Source organism: Gracilinanus agilis, chromosome 2, assembly GCF_016433145.1.
Source record: "Gracilinanus agilis isolate LMUSP501 chromosome 2, AgileGrace, whole genome shotgun sequence".
Classification (NCBI taxonomy): domain Eukaryota; kingdom Metazoa; phylum Chordata; class Mammalia; order Didelphimorphia; family Didelphidae; genus Gracilinanus; species Gracilinanus agilis.
In genome coordinates, this window is record NC_058131.1 from 676,531,948 (window position 1) to 676,554,041 (window position 22,094).

The 22,094-nt window shown below is 41.2% G+C and overlaps 1 protein-coding gene across 2 annotated transcripts in view; it reads right to left on the reverse strand.

Moving 5' to 3' along the window:
- The window catches only part of ARID3B (AT-rich interaction domain 3B), a 51,662-nt gene extending 33,931 nt beyond the window's left edge, over positions 1-17,731 (reverse strand). Inside the window, exon 1 of one of the 2 annotated variants that reach the window (XM_044662833.1) lies at positions 17,177-17,731. In XM_044662833.1, coding sequence (XP_044518768.1) covers positions 17,177-17,731 — 555 coding nt within the window. The remainder of the gene's footprint in view (positions 1-17,176) is intronic. The other variant, XM_044662834.1, reaches the window with a different exon arrangement.
- Between the last annotated feature and the right edge of the window lie 4,363 nt (positions 17,732-22,094).

The window sequence follows — 22,094 nt, forward strand, 5'->3', positions numbered from 1 at the left end:
CAGCAGAAATTCCTTCTGAAGGTGGAGTGGCAGCCCAGGAAGTGAAACAGATGCTGATATACAGAACACAACGGGACTACAAAACCCTCCAGATAAGATCAGGATTTAGTGCTCGGCTGTAGGCCCAGAAGCCCGGAGGGGCCTGGAGTCATAATTAGCAGATGCACACCTTCCTTTGTCAGGTAACCTAAGCAGGAACTAGCAACAATTCTGCACACCTTGATCCAGCAAGAGATCAATTCAAAGTTTGTGGCTTGGAAAATACCACTTGAACAGAGGGGTAGAAATGAGCAAGTGGGGGTTGGGAAAAGGGAAGGCAGGCAGCTCAAACAACGGGTATTTTGATTACATGATAACAGCTTTTCTAAAACACTTCCGTTTTACTCAGGAAAATCTCAAGTGGTGATGAACATTTTTAAACATTTACCCAGGGCAGAGCGTAGGACTAGAGCTAGAGAAGAATATAGATAAAACACAATGCCTGCCTTAAGGGAGTGTCATCAAATACACAAATGATTTTAATTTTAATTTTTAATTTTTTTTTATTTTAAACACCCTTAACTTCTGTGTATTGACTTTATAGGTGAAAGATTGGTAAGGGTAGGCAATGAGGGTCAAGTGACTTGCCCAGGGTCACACAGCTGGGAAGTGTCTGAGGCCGGATTTGAACCTAGGACCTCCTGTCTCTAGGCCTGGCTCTCAATCCACTGAGCTACCCAGCTGCCCTACACAAATGATTTTAAAGTAGTTGTAAAGGACTTCACTGGTCACCAACACAGACCCAGAGGAATTCCCCACTACAACATGGCTGACAAGGGTTGATCCAGCCTCTGCTCCAAGACCTCCAATGTCAGTTGGGGCACCCATTCCCCTTGTAGACAATTCTGATTGATTGACTGAGAGAATCTGTTTTCCTTACTTCCAGCCTAAATTTGATTCTCTGTCCTTTCTACCTACTGGCTCCTGCTTCTGTTTCCTCAGAGCAAATCGAATAAGTCTGATCACATAAAACAACCTTTTAAAATCCTTGAACGAAGCTATTAATTACGTCCTCCCTGAGTCTTCTCTTGTCCAGGCTAACCATCTCCTGTTCCTTCAATTGATCCCTGGATGGAAAAGGGGAAAAGGTCTGGGTCTGGGATTTCAAGGATGTAAGAGCTACAGTGAAGAACTCCCTCTGCATTTGGGTTGAAAGTTGGAAGAATAGGTTGGGAATGGGGCTAGCCAGGTGTCTCAGTGGATAGAGTGCCAGGCTTGGAGATGGGAGATCTGGTCACTTAACTGAAATTGTCTAGCCCTTATCACTCTTCTACATTGAAACTTGTTCCTACTATTGACTCTAAGACAAGGTTTTTTTCAAAACAAGAAAGAATAGGTTGGGGCTAATGCCAAATAACAAAAAGTGAATTAGTACATAGAGGCCCAGTTAAAGAACCAAGAAGTCATTCTTCTATGTATATACAGGAAAATCAGTCACTTTTCTTCAAAAGGAAGAATGTCCATGCCACATGAAAGGAGCTTACATGCCATTTAATTACCATCTCCAAGTACTACTTATATATAACACAAAATTCAATAAAGATCTTCTCAGCATCCTAAGACTTCAGAGATGAAAAGGACCTTAGAGAGCATAGGATTCTAGCAAAATGGCAAAGTGCCTCAAGGGCATTCTCCTCATTTCACAGATGGAATAAGATGTTAAAATACAGTAACTAGTTATTGTACTTAACAGTAATAGTGACTGTTGCTCAAAGCAAATGTGGAAATGTCTTGCATGATTTCACATGTATTGTTTTAAAGGTACTGTTTCTAAAGACTTTTTTTGTAAATTAGACTTTTGCAAAATATTTTAAATGCATGAAGAAAGTTAAGTATAAGACAAGAGTTTTTAATCTTGTTTGTGTCATGGCCCCCACTGGCTATCTGGTGAAACCTCTCAAAAAATGGTTCTTTAAAAAAAATCATAAGGAAATGCTAAGCTAAAGCTAAAAATGAGAGAAAATGAAGCTATAGGTGCCACCCTCCATCCCAATCAAATTCATAGAACCCCTGAAATTTATCAGGTCCATTGATCCTAAGTTAAGAATACTTGTTATGAAGGAACACTGTTCGTGATGAATCTTTTGTCAAATGAAAAAAAATCTTCCCTTCGGCCCAAATACTTTGTATTTAAAATGCATCTCCAGTTAAGAGCTCTCAACGCTTTTCCCAAGCCTCAATTCTGAAACCTCCAGGTAAAATAGTTGTTACATTCTGCAATATAATCTCATCTCTGCTGGAAACTTGCTTGAAAAAAGACCCATATGATGACAGAATTGGAAACTGAGGGGATGTCCATAAATTGGAGAATTACTGAATAAGCTATGAAATATGACTGCAATGGAATACTGTTATGCAACAAGAAATGATGATGGAAATGGTTTTAGAAAAACATAAGAAGACATATAAACTCATACAAAGTGAAGTAGGCAGAACCAGAAGAAAAACATAAAAGCAATAGTGATATTTTAACAATCAACTGTGAAAGACTTAGCTACTTAAAAAAAAAAACCAGAAACTCTTACCTTCTGTTTTAGAATCACTAAGTATAGGTTCTAAGGCAGAAGAGTGACAAAGGCTAGGCAATCAGGGTTAAGTGACTTGCCCAGGGTCACATAGTTTAAATGTCTAAAGCCAGATTTGAGACACCTTACCTTCCCACTGATTCCTGACAATTCCAGAGGACTTACAAGAACAATGCAACCTATCTCTGGAGAAGTGACAAACTCTTGAGTGCAGATCAAAACGTATTTTCTTTCACTTTATTTTTCTTGCTTTTCCCTCCTAGCAATATAGCTAACATAATATGACCATGTTTTGCACGACTTCCTATATATAATGGGTATCATGGCTGGAGAGAGGGAGAGAATTTGGAATTCAAAATAAAAATTTAAAAAATAAAAGAAAAACGGAGTGAATCAATGTTGTATAGACAGGAACCAAAAGCCAAATGACTAAATATAGACTATAAGTAAGCCTTCAGAAGCTGTATGAGTAGTCAGAAGTATCAATGTTTCGACAAGGCAAATAAGGCTAAAGCATTCAGGATATAATAACTGAGACTATATAGGCACAAGAGATCCTAAGACTTAGTTATGCCCCAGGAAGAGGATCCAAGAACCAAGAAGGCAAACAAAATTCCAGACAACATTAGGAAACATAAGATAACACAACATATTTGGTGCCTGAATTGCTGCATGCAGATGTGGTAATTATCTCTAGAAATAGGTCTTAAAAAAGGCCAAAAAAAATTTGATCAAAGAGATGGAGGACTTCTAACTGAGAATGAAGTTGGATAAGAGATACACAGAGCTAGAGATACAATAGATAATGACCTAGCCTTGGAGCTAAAAGACCAGGGCTCAAGTTCTGCTTTTAACATATTAAGACTATTTTACCCTGGGTAAGTCACTTAGCCTTCAGTGTTTTAGGCAACTTTCTAAGATTATAAAAGCTGTAGGAAAGGTAGTTACCTATATTGATAAAGAAAATTTCCTCACTAGGGAATTCCCTATATTGAGGAAATCACAGATGCAGTCCCTCTCCTTTAAAGAAGAAATATCTATTTAATAATGCAAAGTTTTAGAGATTTATCCAAGTGAACTGAAGGAAACCACCTGAATTCAACAGAGAACTACAGATGTGGTGATACCGTAATAGCTTCTTCTGTAAGCATTAAGAGGAAGAAGTTAAAGACAAATAAGGGGCAGAATCCAAGATTTAAAATTTCTCAGGTTTATCTGGTTGAAATCCAACTTTTTGTTTAAAAAAAAAACAAACCTACCACATTTAAAGTCAAAATATGTTTTAAACTATTACATAATTATCATGGCCATCAGTTGTGAATATTTTTTCTCTGTACTCGTACTCTTACTTAGATGACTCTAAGACACATATCTAGTCCTCGTGTTTACCAGTCTCTCTCTCTTATTCCATTTTCAAATCACCAACTATTTACCATTACCAAATAGGATGTCCCAGAGGCATCTCAAACAGTCCAAACCAGAATTCATCATCTTTCCCCCTAAACTCACCCCTCTTCTGAACTTCCCTATTGCTACCAAGAGTCCCATCATCCTTCTTGTCACCCAGGTTCATCCTTGAACCTTCACTCTCACTTGCTCTATATAGCCAATCAATTGCCCAATCTTGTTTCCTGCTTCCCCCATATCTCCTATGAGTCTCTCTGCTCACAGTCCACCCCCCACCCACCCACCCCCACCCCGAATCCAGGCCCTCCTCACTACTTACTGGGCCCATTGCATTATTTTCCTAATTGGCCTTAACTTCAAACTATCCTCCAAACAACCACCAATGATCTTCTTAGAGTGCAAGTCTGACCATGCCACAAAGTATTCAACTTCTGATGATGCCCTATTACTTCTGGGCTCAAATGACTCCATTTAAAGCTTTTCTCAACCTAGCCCCTACCTACTTTCCAGTCTTCTTACACATTCCTCTCCTCCACACCATGAGACAATCACTCTGACATACTTGCTGGTTCTCACGTTTTACTATCTTTTGATTCTGAAATGCCTTTGCCCTGGCTATCTATTCTCCATGCTGGAATGTGTTCCTACTCTGCTCTGAGAATCTCTGGCTTCCTCAAAGATTCAAATCAAGCCACCGCCTGGTGCCCACCCCTGCCAAGGAGTTGTCATGTCTCCCTCTTAAAGTTACCTGGTTTAGAAGCAGCTTAGTGGATAGTCAGGCCTAGAGTCAAGAGGTTCTGGGTTGAAATCTGGCCTCAGACACTTCCTAGCTCTAATGATCCTGAGCAGCCTATTTAACCCTCATTGACTAGCCCTTACCACTCTTCTGCCTTGGAACTAATATTTAGTTATTAAGCCATTAGTTATTAAGAACAAATACTTAATCAGTTCAAAGACAGGAGGAAAGGATTAGAAAAACTTACCTGGTTTCTTCTCTGAATATGTTTTGTATATATTTATAAATGTCTATGTCTACTATATTAAAATGTAAGTTCCTCTGAACTGGTCCTTGGATCCCCAGTATTTGGCACAGTGCCTGACACATAATAAATGCTTGCTGATTGAATATTTCTTTTCCACATTTTCTTCCTCTGAAACTAAATGACCCTAAGAATGAACATTTCCACTTAAGCAAAACATAAAAGAGGACTGTATATAAAACCACACATCTCCATTTCACACCACTTGTTTTTTTGAAGAAAGTATATAATACATTTCACATATTACTTTTTAAAAAAATTTAATCCTTATCTTTTGTCTTAGAATCAATACTAAGTACCAGTTCTAAAGCAGAAAAGCTGTAAGAGCTAAGCAATGGAGGGTAAATGACTTGCCCAGGGTCACACAGCTGGGAAGTATCTGAGGCCGGATATGAACCCAGGTCCTCTGACTCCAGGCCTGACACTCTATCCATTGTGCCACTAGCTGCCCCATGTGATGTGCTTCCTTCTGTACATTTAAAAAAATGTTTCAAATGGGGATGGACCTGTTTGTACAAAAATATTTACAGCTGTGCTTTTTGTGGTGGCAAAAAAAATGGAAAATGAGGGGTTGTCCCTTGATTGGGGAATGAACAAACTCTGGTGTATTGTGATGGCAAACCTATGGCACCAGATGCTAAAGATGGCACTGTGAAAGGAAATTCTTGGTTCTCTTTGTCTGTTCTGAGTTTACACTCATAAAAAGGGAATCCTTTATTCTCTTTGCCTACTTGGAGTTAACACTTTGGTTAACAATAACTTAAGTATCCCTACTTAGTACCTCACTAGATTGTGCAGACTGGATTGATTCTCCTTTGTCTACCTTTTCATTGAATCAACAAAAGCCTGAACTAAGTGGAGAATTTACACCCTCAGAAACTCAATCAGTTAGGAGTCTGTGAACCTTCCAACGAGAATCTGTCCCCCCACTGACACTGCTCCCCTGGGCAGTGTCTAGGCAATTTGGAAACTGTGATTAAAAGGCCCTGAATTTCTGAGGCTAGGAGGTCAGTTTCAAGAAAGAAGTAGGCTTCAAGAAGAAAGTCGGCCTCAGGAATCATCTTCAGCTTGAATCATCTTCTTGACCTGCCTCTTGGAGGGAACCTGGATAGGTGAAAAACTGGCTTTCCCTTCCTGTCTTCTGGAGAGTTTAACCCTGGCTGAAGGTCAACAAGTCCTGGCTGAGTCCAGCACCAGAGCAATATTCAGATAGATAGGCTATATGTCTTCTCTACCTTTCTCTACTTTCACTCTTTCTACCTATTTTGTAAATAAAAGCTATTAAAAAGTCATTTTGGGGGTAGTTGGGTGGCTCAGTGGATTGAGAGTCAGGCCTAGAGACAGGAAATCCTGGGTTCAAATCTGGCCTCAGACACTTCCCAGCTGTGTGACCCTGGGCAAGTCACTTGACCCCCATTGCCTACCCTTACCACTCTTCTGCCTTGGAGCCAATACACAGTATTGATTCTAATAGAGAAGGTAAGGGTTTAAAAAAAAAAAGTCATTTCAACTTTGAGCAATCGGCGACTAACATATTATATTTTTCATGTTTTAGTCAAACCATTAAAATTTAATTCCTACACATGCAGTGTGCTCTCTTTGGACACAAAGGCTACTCTCCCCCCACCTCCAGTTCATTACTAGAAAGACAGAGGGATTCGGGTGGAGATGCTCTCCATTCCCTCTCATCACCTGCACCTCTGCACAGCGGCCCAATGGGAGCACTTCTGCCCTCCTTTCTGGGGTGTGGGACAAGGCATGGCACTCAGTCTCTGGTGGGGGGGGGAGGGCCAGCACAGCACTCAGTCTAGGGAGTAGGGTGGGGGTGGGGCTTGGCACTCCATCTCTAAAAGTTTCACCATCGCTGTGGTATATGATGGTAATGGAATACTATTGTACTCTAAGGAATGATGAACTGCTTGATTTCTATATGAATTGGAAAGATCTTCATGAAATGGTGCAGAGCAAAATAAGCAGAATCAGAAGAACACTGTACACAGAAACTGAAACATTGAGGGATGATCAAATGTAATATACTTTACTAATAGCAATGCAATGTTTAAATGGGTATATGATTTGGGGTTTGGGTTTTAAAAGATTATTACAAAAATGAGTAAGATGGAAATAGGTACTATGATAATACATGTAAAACCCAGTGGAATTGCTTGCCAGCTCTGGGAGGGAGGAGGGAAGGGGGGGGGGGAGAACACGAATCATGTAACCATGGGAAAATATTTTTTTAAAAATAAGTTATATTTTAAAAAAAGTTTCAATGGAACTTTTTTTAAAAGCATCTTTATTGCTGACCTCCCTCTCCCACCCATAAAAGCCAAGAAGTAAAAATAAGCACAGTCAAATAAAGTAAATTCACACAGGGGCTGTGTCAAAAAATGTAGATATTTTTTCTATACTTTGAATTCATCCCATCTCAGTCAGGAGGTGGATAACCTCCATCATAGGTCCTGTGGAGAATGGCTGTTTATTGTGAAGATGAGAGCTCTGTCTAGTCTTTCAAAGCTGTTTTTCTCTAAAGTATTGTTGGCCAGGCCTAGAGACAGAGGTCCTTGGTTCAAATCTGGCCTCAGACACTTCTTAGCTATGTAACCCTGGGAAAGTCATTTAACCCCCACTGCCTAGCCCTTACTGTTCCTCTGCCTTAGAACCAATACACAGTATTGATTCTAAGATGGAAGGTAAGAGGTTAAAAAAATAAAATAAAATAAAATAGTAAAGTAAAGTATTATTGGCTTTGTATAAATTGTTCTCCTGCTCCCTTGCATCAGGGCATGAGACCCACAATGATCTGAAATCATCTTTCATCATTTCTTGCAGTACAACAATACTGCATTACATTCATGTAACACAATTTCTTTAGCCAGTCCCTACTTGATGGGCAACAGCTTAGAGTCTAGTTCTTGGTTTTTCTTTTTCCCCTTTTTATCTCTCTTCAGGATCAGGAAGTTTGTTTTGCTTTAGACTGTTCCTTTCCTCTTAACCCATCTTCCTTATCAGCTTGTTGAATCTGATCTATTTCTACACCAAACTGTATGTAGGGTTAGCTTTCATCCTTTGTTTCAGATAATAAATTCATCCAATTGGTCAGTTTAAACAGCATTTATTAAGCACCTATTACATGGCAAGCACTGTTAAGCTCTGGGGATACAAAGAAAAAGGCAAATGATAATTGCTGCTTTCAAGGAGATCATCTAATGGGGGAGTCAACATGAACATAACTATGTATAAACAAGATACATTCAGGGAAAATTAGAGGTAAAGGCCAGAGGGAAGGGACTAACATTAAGGGGGAGGAGGTGAGAATTCTTGTAGAAGGTGGGATTTCAGCTGGAACTTGAAGGAAACTAAAAAGTGAAAATAAAGAGGAACCTAGATCTTCCTGATGCCAGCCTAGGACTCTATTCACTGAACCACCTAAAATCTATCTTTTTCCTTTGGGTCTTGGCTAGTAGTTGTCACAAAGTTACTGTCTTTTCCTAGACTGGGCATCTCCAGATCTATAACTTATACTGATCAGTATTTTTTTTTTTACTCCACTCTCCAGTTTTAGTTCCAGAATTTTTCCCTAGCTTTAGACTAAGGCCAGCCTCAGCCTCCTACTGAGTTTTGGGGAAAAGCGATCAACCCTGATTAGTCTTGCCCTGAGTCCCTGAGCTACCCTCCACACCTCTTTGGCTTAGGCCCCCCTGGATCTTGGGAGTTAGAGCAGATCTTCAGGACAAAATACCAGGTACCTGGGCATTTCAGCTGTCCTGCTCAAGGAGGGTACCCTGCTAACATTGGTCACAGCTACTCTCCTAATTTCCAAGGTCCATATTGTGACCTTTCCAACAACCATCCTAGGGCTTTCTGAAGGGAGCCTATGGACCCTGAAGGGTGAATATGTCTCCAGCCCATCTCAGGAAAAACTAGGAGTCTGATGGCTTCTTCCCTGTGCTGACCCTGGCTCTGATCCTGCTGGATGCCCCTTGATTATTGCTCATAGGCTTCTGGCTGACCTGTGCAGTTTGGAGGTGAAAGAAGTCTCCTTCTGGAGGTCTCTCATTGGATTTCTTGATCATTATTTGGTCTGCAACAAGTTTCCCATTTTTTATAAAGTAGGTACATGGGAGCTGGGCGATTCAGATAGTCATTTTTGCTGAAAGTGTTCACATTGACTGAAGTTTTTCCTCACAATGATAAATTGGCAAAGATTACAAAATACAAGAAGAGTGAGGATTGGAAGGGCTATAGAAATACAGGAGCACTAACAATGCAGTGTTAGTGGAGCTATGAAGTGATCTAACTATTCTGGGAAGCAATTTGGAGTTATACTAAGAAAATAATTAAAATGCCCATATCCCTTGCTCCAGAAAATATTCTGATAGGCATATATTCCCTACTACAGTGAGATGGGCAAATTACCCCCTGAAACATTCTATCCAGCAGTTCAACATTATTCCTAATCTGACGAATACAATGAGTAGGATACAATACAATGAAACTTTGAAAGAGTTGCCTTAGAAATAGACTGACAGATGAGCATTTCCTTTCCTTTGGTCCCCTCTTTAAAAAGTTTGCCCATTACTGCCCCAGGAGGTCAAAGACAAAAGTCCCATATAAATCAATAAATTCGCAGTAATAAATGTCTAATGATTAAGGACCGGCTAAACATGAATGTAATGGAATATTTACTACATGGTAAGAAATGATGTGAAGAACTCAGAAAAGCTTAAGATGACTTACACAAACTGATGAAGTATAAAGTCAACAGAAATAAATAATGTCAACAGTGGGAATAATTTAAGTGCAAAGCACAAAAAATGTGATACTTAGAACACTTCAAAGAACTGAGTGATTGAAAGGAAGGAAAGGAAGAGGGAGAAAAGAAAATGTAATAGAGAGCCAGCATGTTTTAGAGGCCTGAGAAACGGCTTTAGAGTAAGAATGTATGGTAAGTCCAACCTCTGACATACATTGGCTGAGTGACTATTAAATAAATCATTTCACCTCTCAGGGGCTCCAGGCAACTCTTTAGGACTCTTAGTTGTGGAGCAGATGTCACTAGGTTGGCAGGGGAAGTTTCCCCTCAGAGTTCCTTATATCAAGAAAACCACAGGTCTGGCAGAGTAAATAGAATATTAAAGTGAATTTTCAAATTAGTTGGAGAGTTAAAGTACCAATCTTGAAAAGATAGCTTATAAAATTATGGCATGTATGGTTAGACAGAATGTGAATTCAACCAAGAAATTTGAAGATTCCACAACCAAATGTGCTGCTTGGAAAACCAGTTTTAGACTGAATAAAAGTACCCACCACTTGACTCAGTGGGTGGGGTGGAAGCTCACACAGGACTGTCATCGAAAGGTGTCTTTAAGATCATGTAGTCCATCTATATCATTTTATATAATGAGGGAACTGAGGCTCAGAAATAGGACTTGCTTATAGAAAACAGCAGATGTACAATTCCAACCCAAATCCTTTGACTCCAAATTGGAACTTTCTTTTCTTTCTTTTAAACCCTTATTTTCTGCCTTAATTTCAATTTTAAAACAGAAGAGTGGCAAGGGGTAGGCATTTCGGATTAAGTGATTTGCCCAAGGTCACACAGCTAGAAAATGTCTGAGGCCAGATTTGAACCTAGGTTCTCCTAACTACTCACTATGCTACCTAGTTGCCCCTGAATGTTCTTTTTATCATATGACTCAACCTTCCAGTATTGAGGGAATCTGTTATCTAGAAGCAAGACAGCCAAAAATGAAATAGCTTTAAAAAAAGGTTTACATAAAATTACCAATGTAAGGTCCTTTATAAACACTATGTCAGGGGCAGCTGGGTAGCTCAGTGGATTGAGAGCCAGGCCTAAAGACAGGAGGTCCTAGGTTCAAATCTGGCCTCAGACATTTCCTAGCCATGTGACCCTGGGCAAGTCACTTAAACCCCATTGCTTAGTCCTTACTACTCTTCTACTCTTCTGCCTTGGAACCAATACATAATAATATTGATTCTAAGACGAAAGGTAAGGGTTTAAAAAAAAACAAAAACACTATGTCTAATTCTGTTATCCAGCTTCCTCTCCTACCACTAGACTGAAGCTTCCATCACCAGTAGAAGATTAATCAACAAATCCAACAGTCTGTTTCCAGTGCTAACTCTCCTTTCCTTTACAGTCAGGAGATCTACATTAGAGTCCTAAACAATATTTACTAGTAGGGCACCTGTGGATACTATCTACTCTCTCTTTTCCCTTATCTTCATGCCCTCCTTTTTCCCCCCTGAGCTCATTAAGGTAAGAGTTCCTCAAGGCTTTCCCTCTCCAAACTATGCTTACTTTCTTGGCAATCTCATTCACTTTGCATAGCCAGATGATTCTTAAAACTCCGTCTGTCTCTGGGCCTAGACTCTCTGCTGAGTGCCAACAACCCAAAGGGGGCATCTCAACCAACAATTTAATTAACTCTTCTTTAATTATTTCTGATTAGTATTTCTGATTAGAAATAAAGATGTCCTTGAAAACCTTTTAGAGCGTGGCCTGGTCAAAAGCTAGATTGCAAGGGGTTTAAGCCCTAGAGATAGAAAAGCCTTCTGAACATCTAATCCAATCCCTTCCTTTCAGGAGAAAATTGAATCCCAAGAGGTGGCATGACTTGGTTGAAGAAACTGTATGGGTGGTAAGGAAGGGGAGGCTCCTCTTTCTAGGTGTACTCTATCAGGAAAAAGTTATAGTACAACCAGGTTGACACAAAAGAGGGGCAACTACAATCTTTCCCAAACCATCCCTTTGGTGACATTGTCAAAGACTTCTGTCTTTGTTCTTTTTTCCTCGGATAGACACTGGTTTGGCTCCAATATAGCATTTCTTAGATTCTACATCTCAGCATTTCTTCTGTTTGTTTGCTCACTAAGAGAGCTGCTGAAGAAATATACTGATTTCAATCAGAGTCAACAACAGCAGCAATAAAGTACAAGCCTATCCAGTTCTTAAATTGTCCCTGAGACCCATACCCTGGAAGCAAGAGCTCTGATTAAAAGGCAAAAGAAGGCATGGCAGGATGCTAATACCCCAAAGCAGCCTCTGATGGGGCCAGTACATTGTAGGATGATTCCTGTTCCAGCCACTACTATATTTAAAGACTTGCCCAATATATCTAAAATACAGACAGTCACACATCACCAAAATATTGCAAAAAAAAAAAAAAAATTGTTCCCTCTCTGATCTGATCTGTTCCCAGATAATCAGTAACCTGGCCTCTTGAGGATATATTATTTTGGGGCTGATCAAAGGATCAGAGAGTGCTGGCTCAGAACTGCCATATCATCAGAAGCCCTGGCTATTAGTGGCTCCCCACCCCCCAATCCTATATACATAGCTGTTCTTTTCCTGGCCACTCTCCACCCCCTATACTTCCCATTTCTGTATTTATGTATTGTCTCCCCTGGTTAGAGGGCACCCAGGTGATTCAGTGTATAGAATGCTGGACCTGGAGTCAGGGAGACCAGAGTTCAAATCCAGCCTTGATACTTATAGCTGTGTGACCCTGGGCAAGTCACTTAACTCTGTTTGCCTCCATTTCCTCATCTATAAAATGAGCTGGAGAAGGAAACCACTCTAGTATCTTTACTAAGAAAACCCCAAATTGGGTCACAAAGAATCAAACAAGAAAACAGCTGAACAACAACCCCCTTAAAATGTTAAGTACCTTGAGGCTCTTGCTCTCTTGTTTTTGTATCCCCAGCACTTAACAGGGTACCTGGCACATGGCAAGTGCTTAACAAAGTGCTTAACAGCTCACTCTGTCTGCCATCTATTTATCTCTCCATGCATTCATCCCTCCCAGAGCTTCTGAAGGACTCTTCCAGGTCAGTACAGAAGCAAGGGGACCTCTGCTTCACACTGTCCCTAGCATAGACAGAGAAAGAAAAGGTCACTGGTAATTCTGTTTTTTCTCTGTTATTTTGCAAAGCAAAACACAAACATGAATAATATAAACATACATACAAAAAAGTCCCACTTCTGATAAAGTAGAAAGAATTCTATACTTGCCAAAAGGACCAAGTGACTAGCCTTGCCTTGGCTTAATCTCTCTGAGCCATAGGTAACCTCATTTGCAAAATGAGGATAAAAATACCTAAACTATTTGCCTTACAGACCTGTTATAGAGAAAGTTCTCTGCAATCTTAAAGAATGCTAAAAAAATTGATATATTTTTGTTATTATCATGCATGTGTCAAGAAACAATTGTTCTTCTCAGCCAAATCTTTAGGCTTGTTTCTTACATATATTCCTAGGTAATGGAAATCTAGGTGAAGGTTACTAGTACAATCAGCCATCAGCATCCACCATTGCCTGCTCCCCACTCCCAGGAACCAAAGGGAATACCCAATATGAAGAACACTAGACACAAACACTCCTGATCACATAGGGTTTCATTCACTGCATTTGGTCAAAAAACCTTTCTCTTCTATTCTTTTATGAGGCACTTCAGATTTTTCCACTTCCACAGCTATGGCAGCAAATGCCTTTATTGTAAGCAGGCCTCATTTATGCCTCTCCTTTCCCCTCTATACAAAGAAGCTTGAAACCTCTCTTCAAATGGTTCATACCTCCTAGTTGTGTGCATGAGTGAGTGTGCGCGTGCGCACACACACAAGCAGTTTTCCCCCTGTAGTTGTCAAAATCAGTTCAGGGCCTTTGTCTCTTTGCCCAGTTTTACAATTATTTACTCAGCTCTCCAAGCCTAATGGGGTTTAGAAAGCCAGCCTCAATGGGGTCATCCATCTCATTATTGTCATTGGGAATAACAAAACAACAACCAAATAAATAAAACCAAGCCTAGAACCATACTCTAAAAATATCCAATTTTAGAGAAGCAAATACAGGTATCCTTTCCACATTGTAGATCCGATATATTGTGGGTCGACATAAGAAATTAAATGAAAATTTGGGGGGAATTTTGTGGAAATAGCAGACAACACAGAAAAAGTTTAGAAACTCGGAAGTGCAAGAAATATAGTATTTTATAATATCAACATATTTTATCTTTTAATACCATAAGTATATACAATTTGTTAAAAGTTAAAAGTAAATAAAAATTTAGTTTATAAAAAAGAATATGAAAGTCAAAAAACTTTACTTGGATTTTCCAGATCATGGAGGTGCTGCTCCCCTAACCCCTGAGAGACGCCTACATTTTCTAAGAGAAGAGACATAAAGAGAAACTGAAAAATAAATATGACTGTTCATGCTCTACAGCAGAAGTTCTCCATCATATTCTCTAGAGCCCTGAAGTCTTTCAAAATGTTTTTACAGGTAGTATAGTTTACCAAATTATTCAATGTTCCAGACACAAGCAACTTATCAAGTATATCATTTGCATGTTTTTAAAACAAAAGTTTATTTTATTTATTTTTAAAACACTTACCTTCCTTCTTGGAATCAGTACTGTGTATTAGTACCAAGCCAGAAGAATGGTAAGGGCTAGGCAATGGAGGTGAAGTGACTTGCCCAGGGTCACACATCTAGAAAGTGTCTGAGACCAAATTTGAACCCAGGACCTCTTATATCTCGGGGCCTGGCTCTTCATCCACTTGGCTACCCCCAGAAAAAGTTTATTTTACATTTGTCCTTCTTCCCGGAACATAAATTAAGCTGGCACTCCACAAAATTAGATTTGAAAAAAATTTGGTTGAAAACCATTAAATAAACCATAATGCAAAAACCCAATCACCAACTTAAAAATTTTCATGGCACTATCTATACATTATTTTACTTGAGTTGCACAACAACCTTTTAAAACAGGTAATAGCCATTATTATGTTATCCCCACCGTACGAATGAGGGAACTAGTTCAGAGAGGGCAAAGTCAAATAGCTACCCTCTAAATTTCATCCAACCTCAAACTTATTATTAACCACCCTGTAGAAAAGACCATTATCTTTGTGGAGCAACTTTAGAAAAAAGATTTGTGGGTTTTTTTTGTGTGATCTACAGAAAAACATTCTTCTTGTCTAAATATCTCCAAATTATCCTCCCTATCCCTCATACATACATTATTTACTCTTTTACAAGGTTTTAGAAAAAAGGGGAGGGGAGAAGCTACAGTATCAGTGCTAATTAATTTCTATTTAGATCACCAGAGGGGAGAAGGAGAGAAGGTGTGAACACAGCTAGGTTTTTAATCGGCATGTGTTCCACACAAACCAGGGTTTTTCAAAGTCAGTAACTCTTTGAGTCCTAAGTTATACTGGTCAGACTAAGTCTGTGGTTCCTTAATTCTATTCCTTCCACCCAAATCCAGGGAAGGGAGAAGTTTAGATGAAGGAATTCTACCCCTTTGAGTATCTAGACAAGTGGGAAGATATTCAAAAAAACACTCATGCTCAGTAACAATAAGACTCTCCAGGCCAATAGTCTCTGACCCTAGGCAGTAGGCCACTGCGTGCCCTCAGGTGCCCTGTCACAAGGGCACCTGCTTAGTTCTTCCATGCACATACAAGGCACTTCTGAAGAGCCTTTAACTAAAACCCCAACAACCTGAGCTTGACACCTGCCTGGTTTCCTGCATAGATGGTGGGAAGCTCCACTTACTCCTCACACACGGCTTCACTTTCGAGGAATAAGGACTCGTGTGCAGAGGCTGGCTGTCCGCCAAGGCCCTGATGGCCTGCTGCCTCCTGCCTGAACTCCCCTCCACCACTGTCAGGGATCTCTCTTTCATGCTGACTCAACATGGAACTCTGCCAGCCACATGGTAATGTAGGGGCTGCTAGCAATTCACAACCATGGAGTGCTAAATCACAGTTAAATTAACTGGGAGGGTCTGGCTTTGCGGCCAAGGTGCTGTTGTGGGAGCCGAGACTCCTTGGCCCTCGTCCCAGCTCTGCTACTGAATCACTTAGTGATTTGAGGGCTAGCCTCTCTGCACCTTGGTTCCTGCCTTATTTCATAGACATGGTGTGTGGGCAAAAGGAAGGAAATGACCGCACGGCAGGTGCTGGGTTAAGAATTCTGGCTTTGGACTCCCACATCCTAGCCTGGAATTCAACTTTGCCATGCATGCATGACCTACGTAACTCTGCGTTGGTCCCATCATTCTCTGGGCCCCCATTTCACCAACTGAACAATGAGAAAGATGGACCAGATGACCTTTAAAGTTCCTTCAAATTCTAATTCTAGGATCTTACATGCAGGCCTAGGACAGAAACTTTAGGACAATAAAATGAGGCATCTCTAATTCCAGGGGAGCTGTGGGATTCAAGAACTATTACTTTCTGGATTTAATGCATACAACTTTATGAATTCCTCTGCGCATGCCCACCTCTGCATAAAGACAGGTTTTTCCCTATGAATATAAAAACATGAACATACAATTTCATCTGAGATGGTCATTGTGGTACAGCAGAAAGAGCTATGGCTCTGGAGTCAAAGGACCTGTGTTCAAATCTTGCCTCTGATTCTACTGTGGTGAGCAAATCATTTAGCCTTGATAGGCTCAGTTTCCCCACTTGTGAGGATTAAACTAGATGGTCCTTTTTAACTGAGATATGTTTTTCTAAGTATGGGTAACAAAACAATTAAGTATTGGGGGCAGCAGGGAGGAGAGCTGGATAAATTACTAGTTTCATCATGGAATCCATTGGTTAGAAGTAATTAGGGAGCTCAATGGACACAGTGCTAGGCCTGGAGTTCAAATCTCACCTCAGACACTTACTAGCTATGTGACCATGGGCAAAGTTATATAACCCTTGTCCACCTCGGTTTCCTCAACTGTAAAACAGGAATGATAATCATGGTACCTATCACTGAATTGTTGTAAGGATTAAATAAAAGAGCATTTGTAAAGTGCCTGGTACACAGTAGGTCCTGTACAAGTGCTTATCCCATTCTCTTCCCCCGAAGCATTAACAAGAACCTTGCATAACTTATAATTATCCCTTTCTTTGAGGAGAAAAGAAAAGTCACAAAAAAGTCCATGAAAGATATGGGATTCGAATTTATAGCACCTACATTTCCAGGCCTTTGTTCACTGAAGCAGAGAAGAATTTGGCATTGCTGCTTTTTCCTTTAAATAATCCCTTAAAGTTGAATTTAAGAAATTATAAAGGAACTCCCAAATCGAGATAGCTAGGGCCTCTTTTGGCAAATTCGCATAGACCAAAACAGACACTGACCTGCTTGAGCTGCTCTTCCAGATTCCAATTTGAGTGCCCAGACGCTGGGACTGAAGGTGGGGCTTTAGAAGCATCTCTGGCTTGATCATCTTTGATCTGTAGACCCCTTTGCAGCCCTGCTGCTGGAAGAGGAGAAGGATTCGACATGGGGGTAGGTCTGGGATCATGACGAGTCACTTTCTGCACATGGAAATATTTGGAAGAATGCTGGGCTTCCCTCTCAATGATCTCTGCTTCTTCCCCATCTCCTTCCTCATCTTCTAGTACTCCTTCCTCTTCTTCATCAGGTTCTGAGTTCACAACTCGAGAAGCTGCCATTACTGGTGGTGCTCTGGCCAGTGGCCCCAGAGCAGGACTCCCAGAAGCCTTGCTTGATGGAGGGGTGAGACTGGCCTGCTGGGCTGCCAGCTGCTGAGCATACAGAATCTGGGCTTCTCTCATCTGCCTCTCCTGCCTTTCCCTGGAATCCATCTGTACAGGAGCTGGATGCTGCTGCTGCTGCTGCTGCTGCTTCTGCTGCTTCTGAAGCTGCTCCATCACAGCCTCAAGTCTCATCCGCCGGTTGGCATGGCTAGGAAGGTGGGCCCTGCCAAGGAGGCACACAGGATCCACTCTGGACCCTTCAGGTCTCAACAATGGCTACAAAGGAAAAAGCATCATGTTAAAACATGTACTGATGGGTTTTCTTTTATAGCTTTTCTCCTCCAAAGAGAAGGCTGGTCTGCTATCTGATATCATACTAAATGTAAACGCAGACTTTGATTCCCATGCTGAGCTTTCAGATTATGCCCTTAAACAAGTTGGGAGGAAGAATGATGGGGAAGGGCAGTTGTTCTCTTCCAAACAATTAAAAAAAAATCTAGTGGACACTTCTTGGCTGTGTGTATGTGACCTGGGAAAGTCACTTAACCCTAGATGCCTAACCCTTAATGTTCCTCTGTCTTGGAACCAATACTTATATCAATTCTAAGACAAAAGGTAAGAGTTTTTAAAAAAATAAATATAGAAAGGTTCCATTCTGTTAATGTCTGGGTTCTGATCTTTTCTGCCTCAAAATTTCCAGATATTATTATTATTTTTTAAACCCTTCCATCTTGGAGCCAATACCTTGTATTGGCTCCAAGGCAGAAGAGTGGTAAGGGTAGCCAATGGGGGTCAAGTGACTTGCCCAGGGTCACACAGCTGGGAAGTGTCTGAGGCCAGTTTTGAACCTAGGACCTCCCGTCTCTAGGCTTGGTTCTCAATCCACTAAGCTACCCAGCTGCCCCCCAGATATTATTTTTTAATTGACAAGAATGCAACTAAATCTGTATCATACCAAGTCTGTGACCCTTAAAAACAAAATCATGAAGGTGAGAAGACTGAAAAAGAGAGAATTGAAAGAACCCTAGGAATGTCTCAGCCAAGTTGGACATATATAGATATGGAGCAGGGAGAATTCTGTCCTCCCCCTCCCTCTAGCTTTAGAAGGAAAGGAAAACCAAGCAAGTTGCTCTTTGGGGTTAAGCTTTACAAAATGCCATGATTTGATGGCCTGCTGGTTCAGTGGACTGAGTAATGTTAACTGGATACTAAGTCCTTAAAAAGAATCCAATTTCAACACCATGAAAGAAACATGCAGGAGTCTCAAGTTGCAATCATCATTCAAAACAAACGAGAGGAAATTCCTCTGGAGATTTAAAAAGTTAATTAATCTGAAGCAAATATCAATATTGTCTATAAACAGCACAAGTTAATTTCTCCTGTTTTGTTTTTTATAACTGCCAAGAAATCCTCAACAAATTCTCTTTCTTTCAGAAATCATGTCTGTTCTGATGCTGCATGACTAGCCCCAAAATGAAGAGCTCTTTCAGGAGAAAGGCATTCTAGGGCAGGTTTAGCAGCATTCTTACTCTTACAAATCATTCTTCAAACACCCCCCCTTCACACCCCTCAGTTCCCCAAGCCAGTCCCCACAACAAACATTGTGTGGGTTTCAGAGGTGTTACACAAAGGCTCATGTGCTTCAGATCAAATAATGCTTCACCTAAGCCTTAGCAAGTAGACCATATAAAGATATGTTTCAGGCAAATAAAAGTCCCAATGATGGCATACCCGTTGCCTCCATATGTATGTTAATACTGGACAGGTCATGGCTTGATATGGGTACTACACTAATATCTGAGGACTGGACAACATCCCCCAAAACTCTGGGAAGAAAGTCAACCCTTATGGTGAAGCCTGCTTGGACACTGAACATTCTTCATGGATTAGATAAGGGGGATGTTTAAAGCTAAGCAAAAGATTAGAGCTGGATTAAGAATCCTCATTTTCTATGTTTATTTTACAAATAGTCTTTGCTTCTTACATTCTATGGAACGTTTAAATTCCAAGTGGCTTCTCACTGTCGCCATTGCTTTGGGTACTTAAAGAGAAAAAAATACAATCATTTTTATTTCATGTCTCACTTTAATTAAAAAGAAAAAAAATCCATAACAAGCTTTCTACTCCTATCAGAAACTGGAAGACAAAAAAAAAAAACAAAACAGTACTGAAGTAACTTCAACAATAGTGGGAAAAAGAAAGAATTGTGAGATGACTGAATTTCAAACTTCTTTTTAATATCAAGCAGAAAATTACAAGTAAATTGTCCATCAACCAAGTGCCCCCATTTGCCACCCAATTATTTCTTTTTTATTAAGGACTGACCAACTCCCAGCTCACAGAGAGGGCTGGCCCATGGATGGGGACACTACATTACAAAAACTTTTTAGTTGCCTTGTGATGCCTGAAGGCTCTATCAACCCTCAACCAGTCAGTCCAGAAAAACAGTTTCGTTTGTATTTAAGGAACTCATTCTGCTCTAAAAACTAAAAACACACACACAAAACTCTTTATACATTCCTATATTACTGATAAACCCCCAATTTTCACATAATTTCCCCTTACCCCTAACTTTCCACCCTCATATACACTAATTTCTGATTTGTTTCTTTTAACCCCATTCTTTAGCCTGACTGACTTGTCTCTCCCCATCACATTCTCATCTCCCTCCCTCCTAAAAGGCTTTTCTCATCACCCCTCCTCCCTCTCCCCAAATCTATCCCCCTACTCTCTTCTCCTCCCCACAACAGATCTCATCTTAATCCCCACTCCCAAACAAACAGTTTTCCTTAACACTGCAGCTCTCCCCCAATCTTCCTGGTCCTTCCTCATCAGGACATTACAACTCTATAATCCTCCACCTTTTCATCTTTACCATCTCCCTCTTCCATATACATCTCACCTACATCCTCTTACCAAGTTTCACCTGTATCCTTGCGATGACTTATCTCCTCAAACTCACAATCCCCAAAGTTCCCATCTTAAGTCATTTTCTGCTCTCTCTTCACCCAGCCCCTAGGGGACCTCTACACTTCTGGAATCCCTCCATTTTAATACCACCATCCCATCTTAACTCTAACCTTAGGACCCCAACTTTACCCATCCCTTTGACTCCCTCAGACTTATCTTTTTATCACACTGATTCCCCAATTTAATATCCCTCAGTTTAAACCCTACTTTTAATGGTACATTCTCATCTTCCCCCTCACCGTTAAAGCTAAATCCACTTTTAACTTGTGCCAGTCCCTCCCCACTTACTCTTATCTTCCTGCCTTCTCTCATCACTCCTAACACTCACACAATAATGGCTCCCCAACCTTGGGACCCCTTTACATTCTTAACAATTCTTGAGGACTCCTCCAAAGAGCTACTCTTTATGGAGGTTATATCAGAGGATGTTTGTGTTAGAAATTAAAACATTTTTGTACTATTATGAGAATAATTTTGACCTTTCAGACCTAACTCTGGGATCACACTTAGAGAACCACTCCTTTAATCTATCTCAACCCTCCTCATTTACTCCCCTAAACCCCTAGCCTCCCCCCACCCCATCAGGCTCTCACAACTTGCTCTCTATCCCTGTAACCCACCGCCAGAATCCTCCATTTACTCTCCTTATCCCTTCATCTTTGCCCTCATTTAAGGCAATTACAATTTACACCCCCTACCCTTTAATCTGACTCAAACACTTTTGACTTATTCCTCTTATCTGCCCCCCTCCATACCCCAAGACTTATTCCTACCTCCCCCATAATTCCTTCAGTTATTCCCCTTATGCTCCACCTTCTTCCCCTCACACCTAATGGTCTCCCAATTTACACCTCAGCCCCTTCACTGGCTCCTCTTATCCTCCTTTCACATCTCACCTTAACCTGCTTCACCCATCCGTCCCTATTAACTTCTCTTGTGATCACTCACATCTTGCCCCCCTTTAACCTGCCTCAGACCCATTCCTCCCCATTGATTCCTCCTGTCTCTCCCTAGATTCTCTCATCTCGCCCCAATCCCCAAGGACTCCTTTTGTTCCCCACCCCCCAGGGTCTCCCTCGACACTGACTGACTTCTGTCCCCCACCTCCAGGTTTTCTCATCACACTCTCTCCCCCGCAGGCTCTTCTCATCACCCCTCCTCACGGACTCCTTTCGTACTCCTCTCATTTACCCCCTTCCTCATTCTCCTCTAGACCCCTCCTCACTGACTTCTCCGGTCTCCCTCCTCTCCCATCTCGCTCCCTCCTCATTCACGCCTTTCGCCCCCTCCCCAGACTCCTCCTTCCCCTCCTCCCCCCGTACCTCTCTCCCTCCCCCATCACCGCGGGGCGGGGGCTGCTGGGGGCTGATTTCGTCCAAATTCCTCATTTTACAGATGAGGAAACTGAGTCCCCTGGGTGGGTGGGGAGGCGGGGCGGTTTTACCTTTGGCGGCTCTGGCCCCGACCCGGCCCGGCCCCGCCGCCGCTCTGGTCCCCGCTCCAGCCGCCACTGCCGCCGCCGCTGCCGTCCCAGATCTGGCGCCTCCGCCTCCGCCTCCTCCTCCAGCCCCGCAGGCGGCAGCGG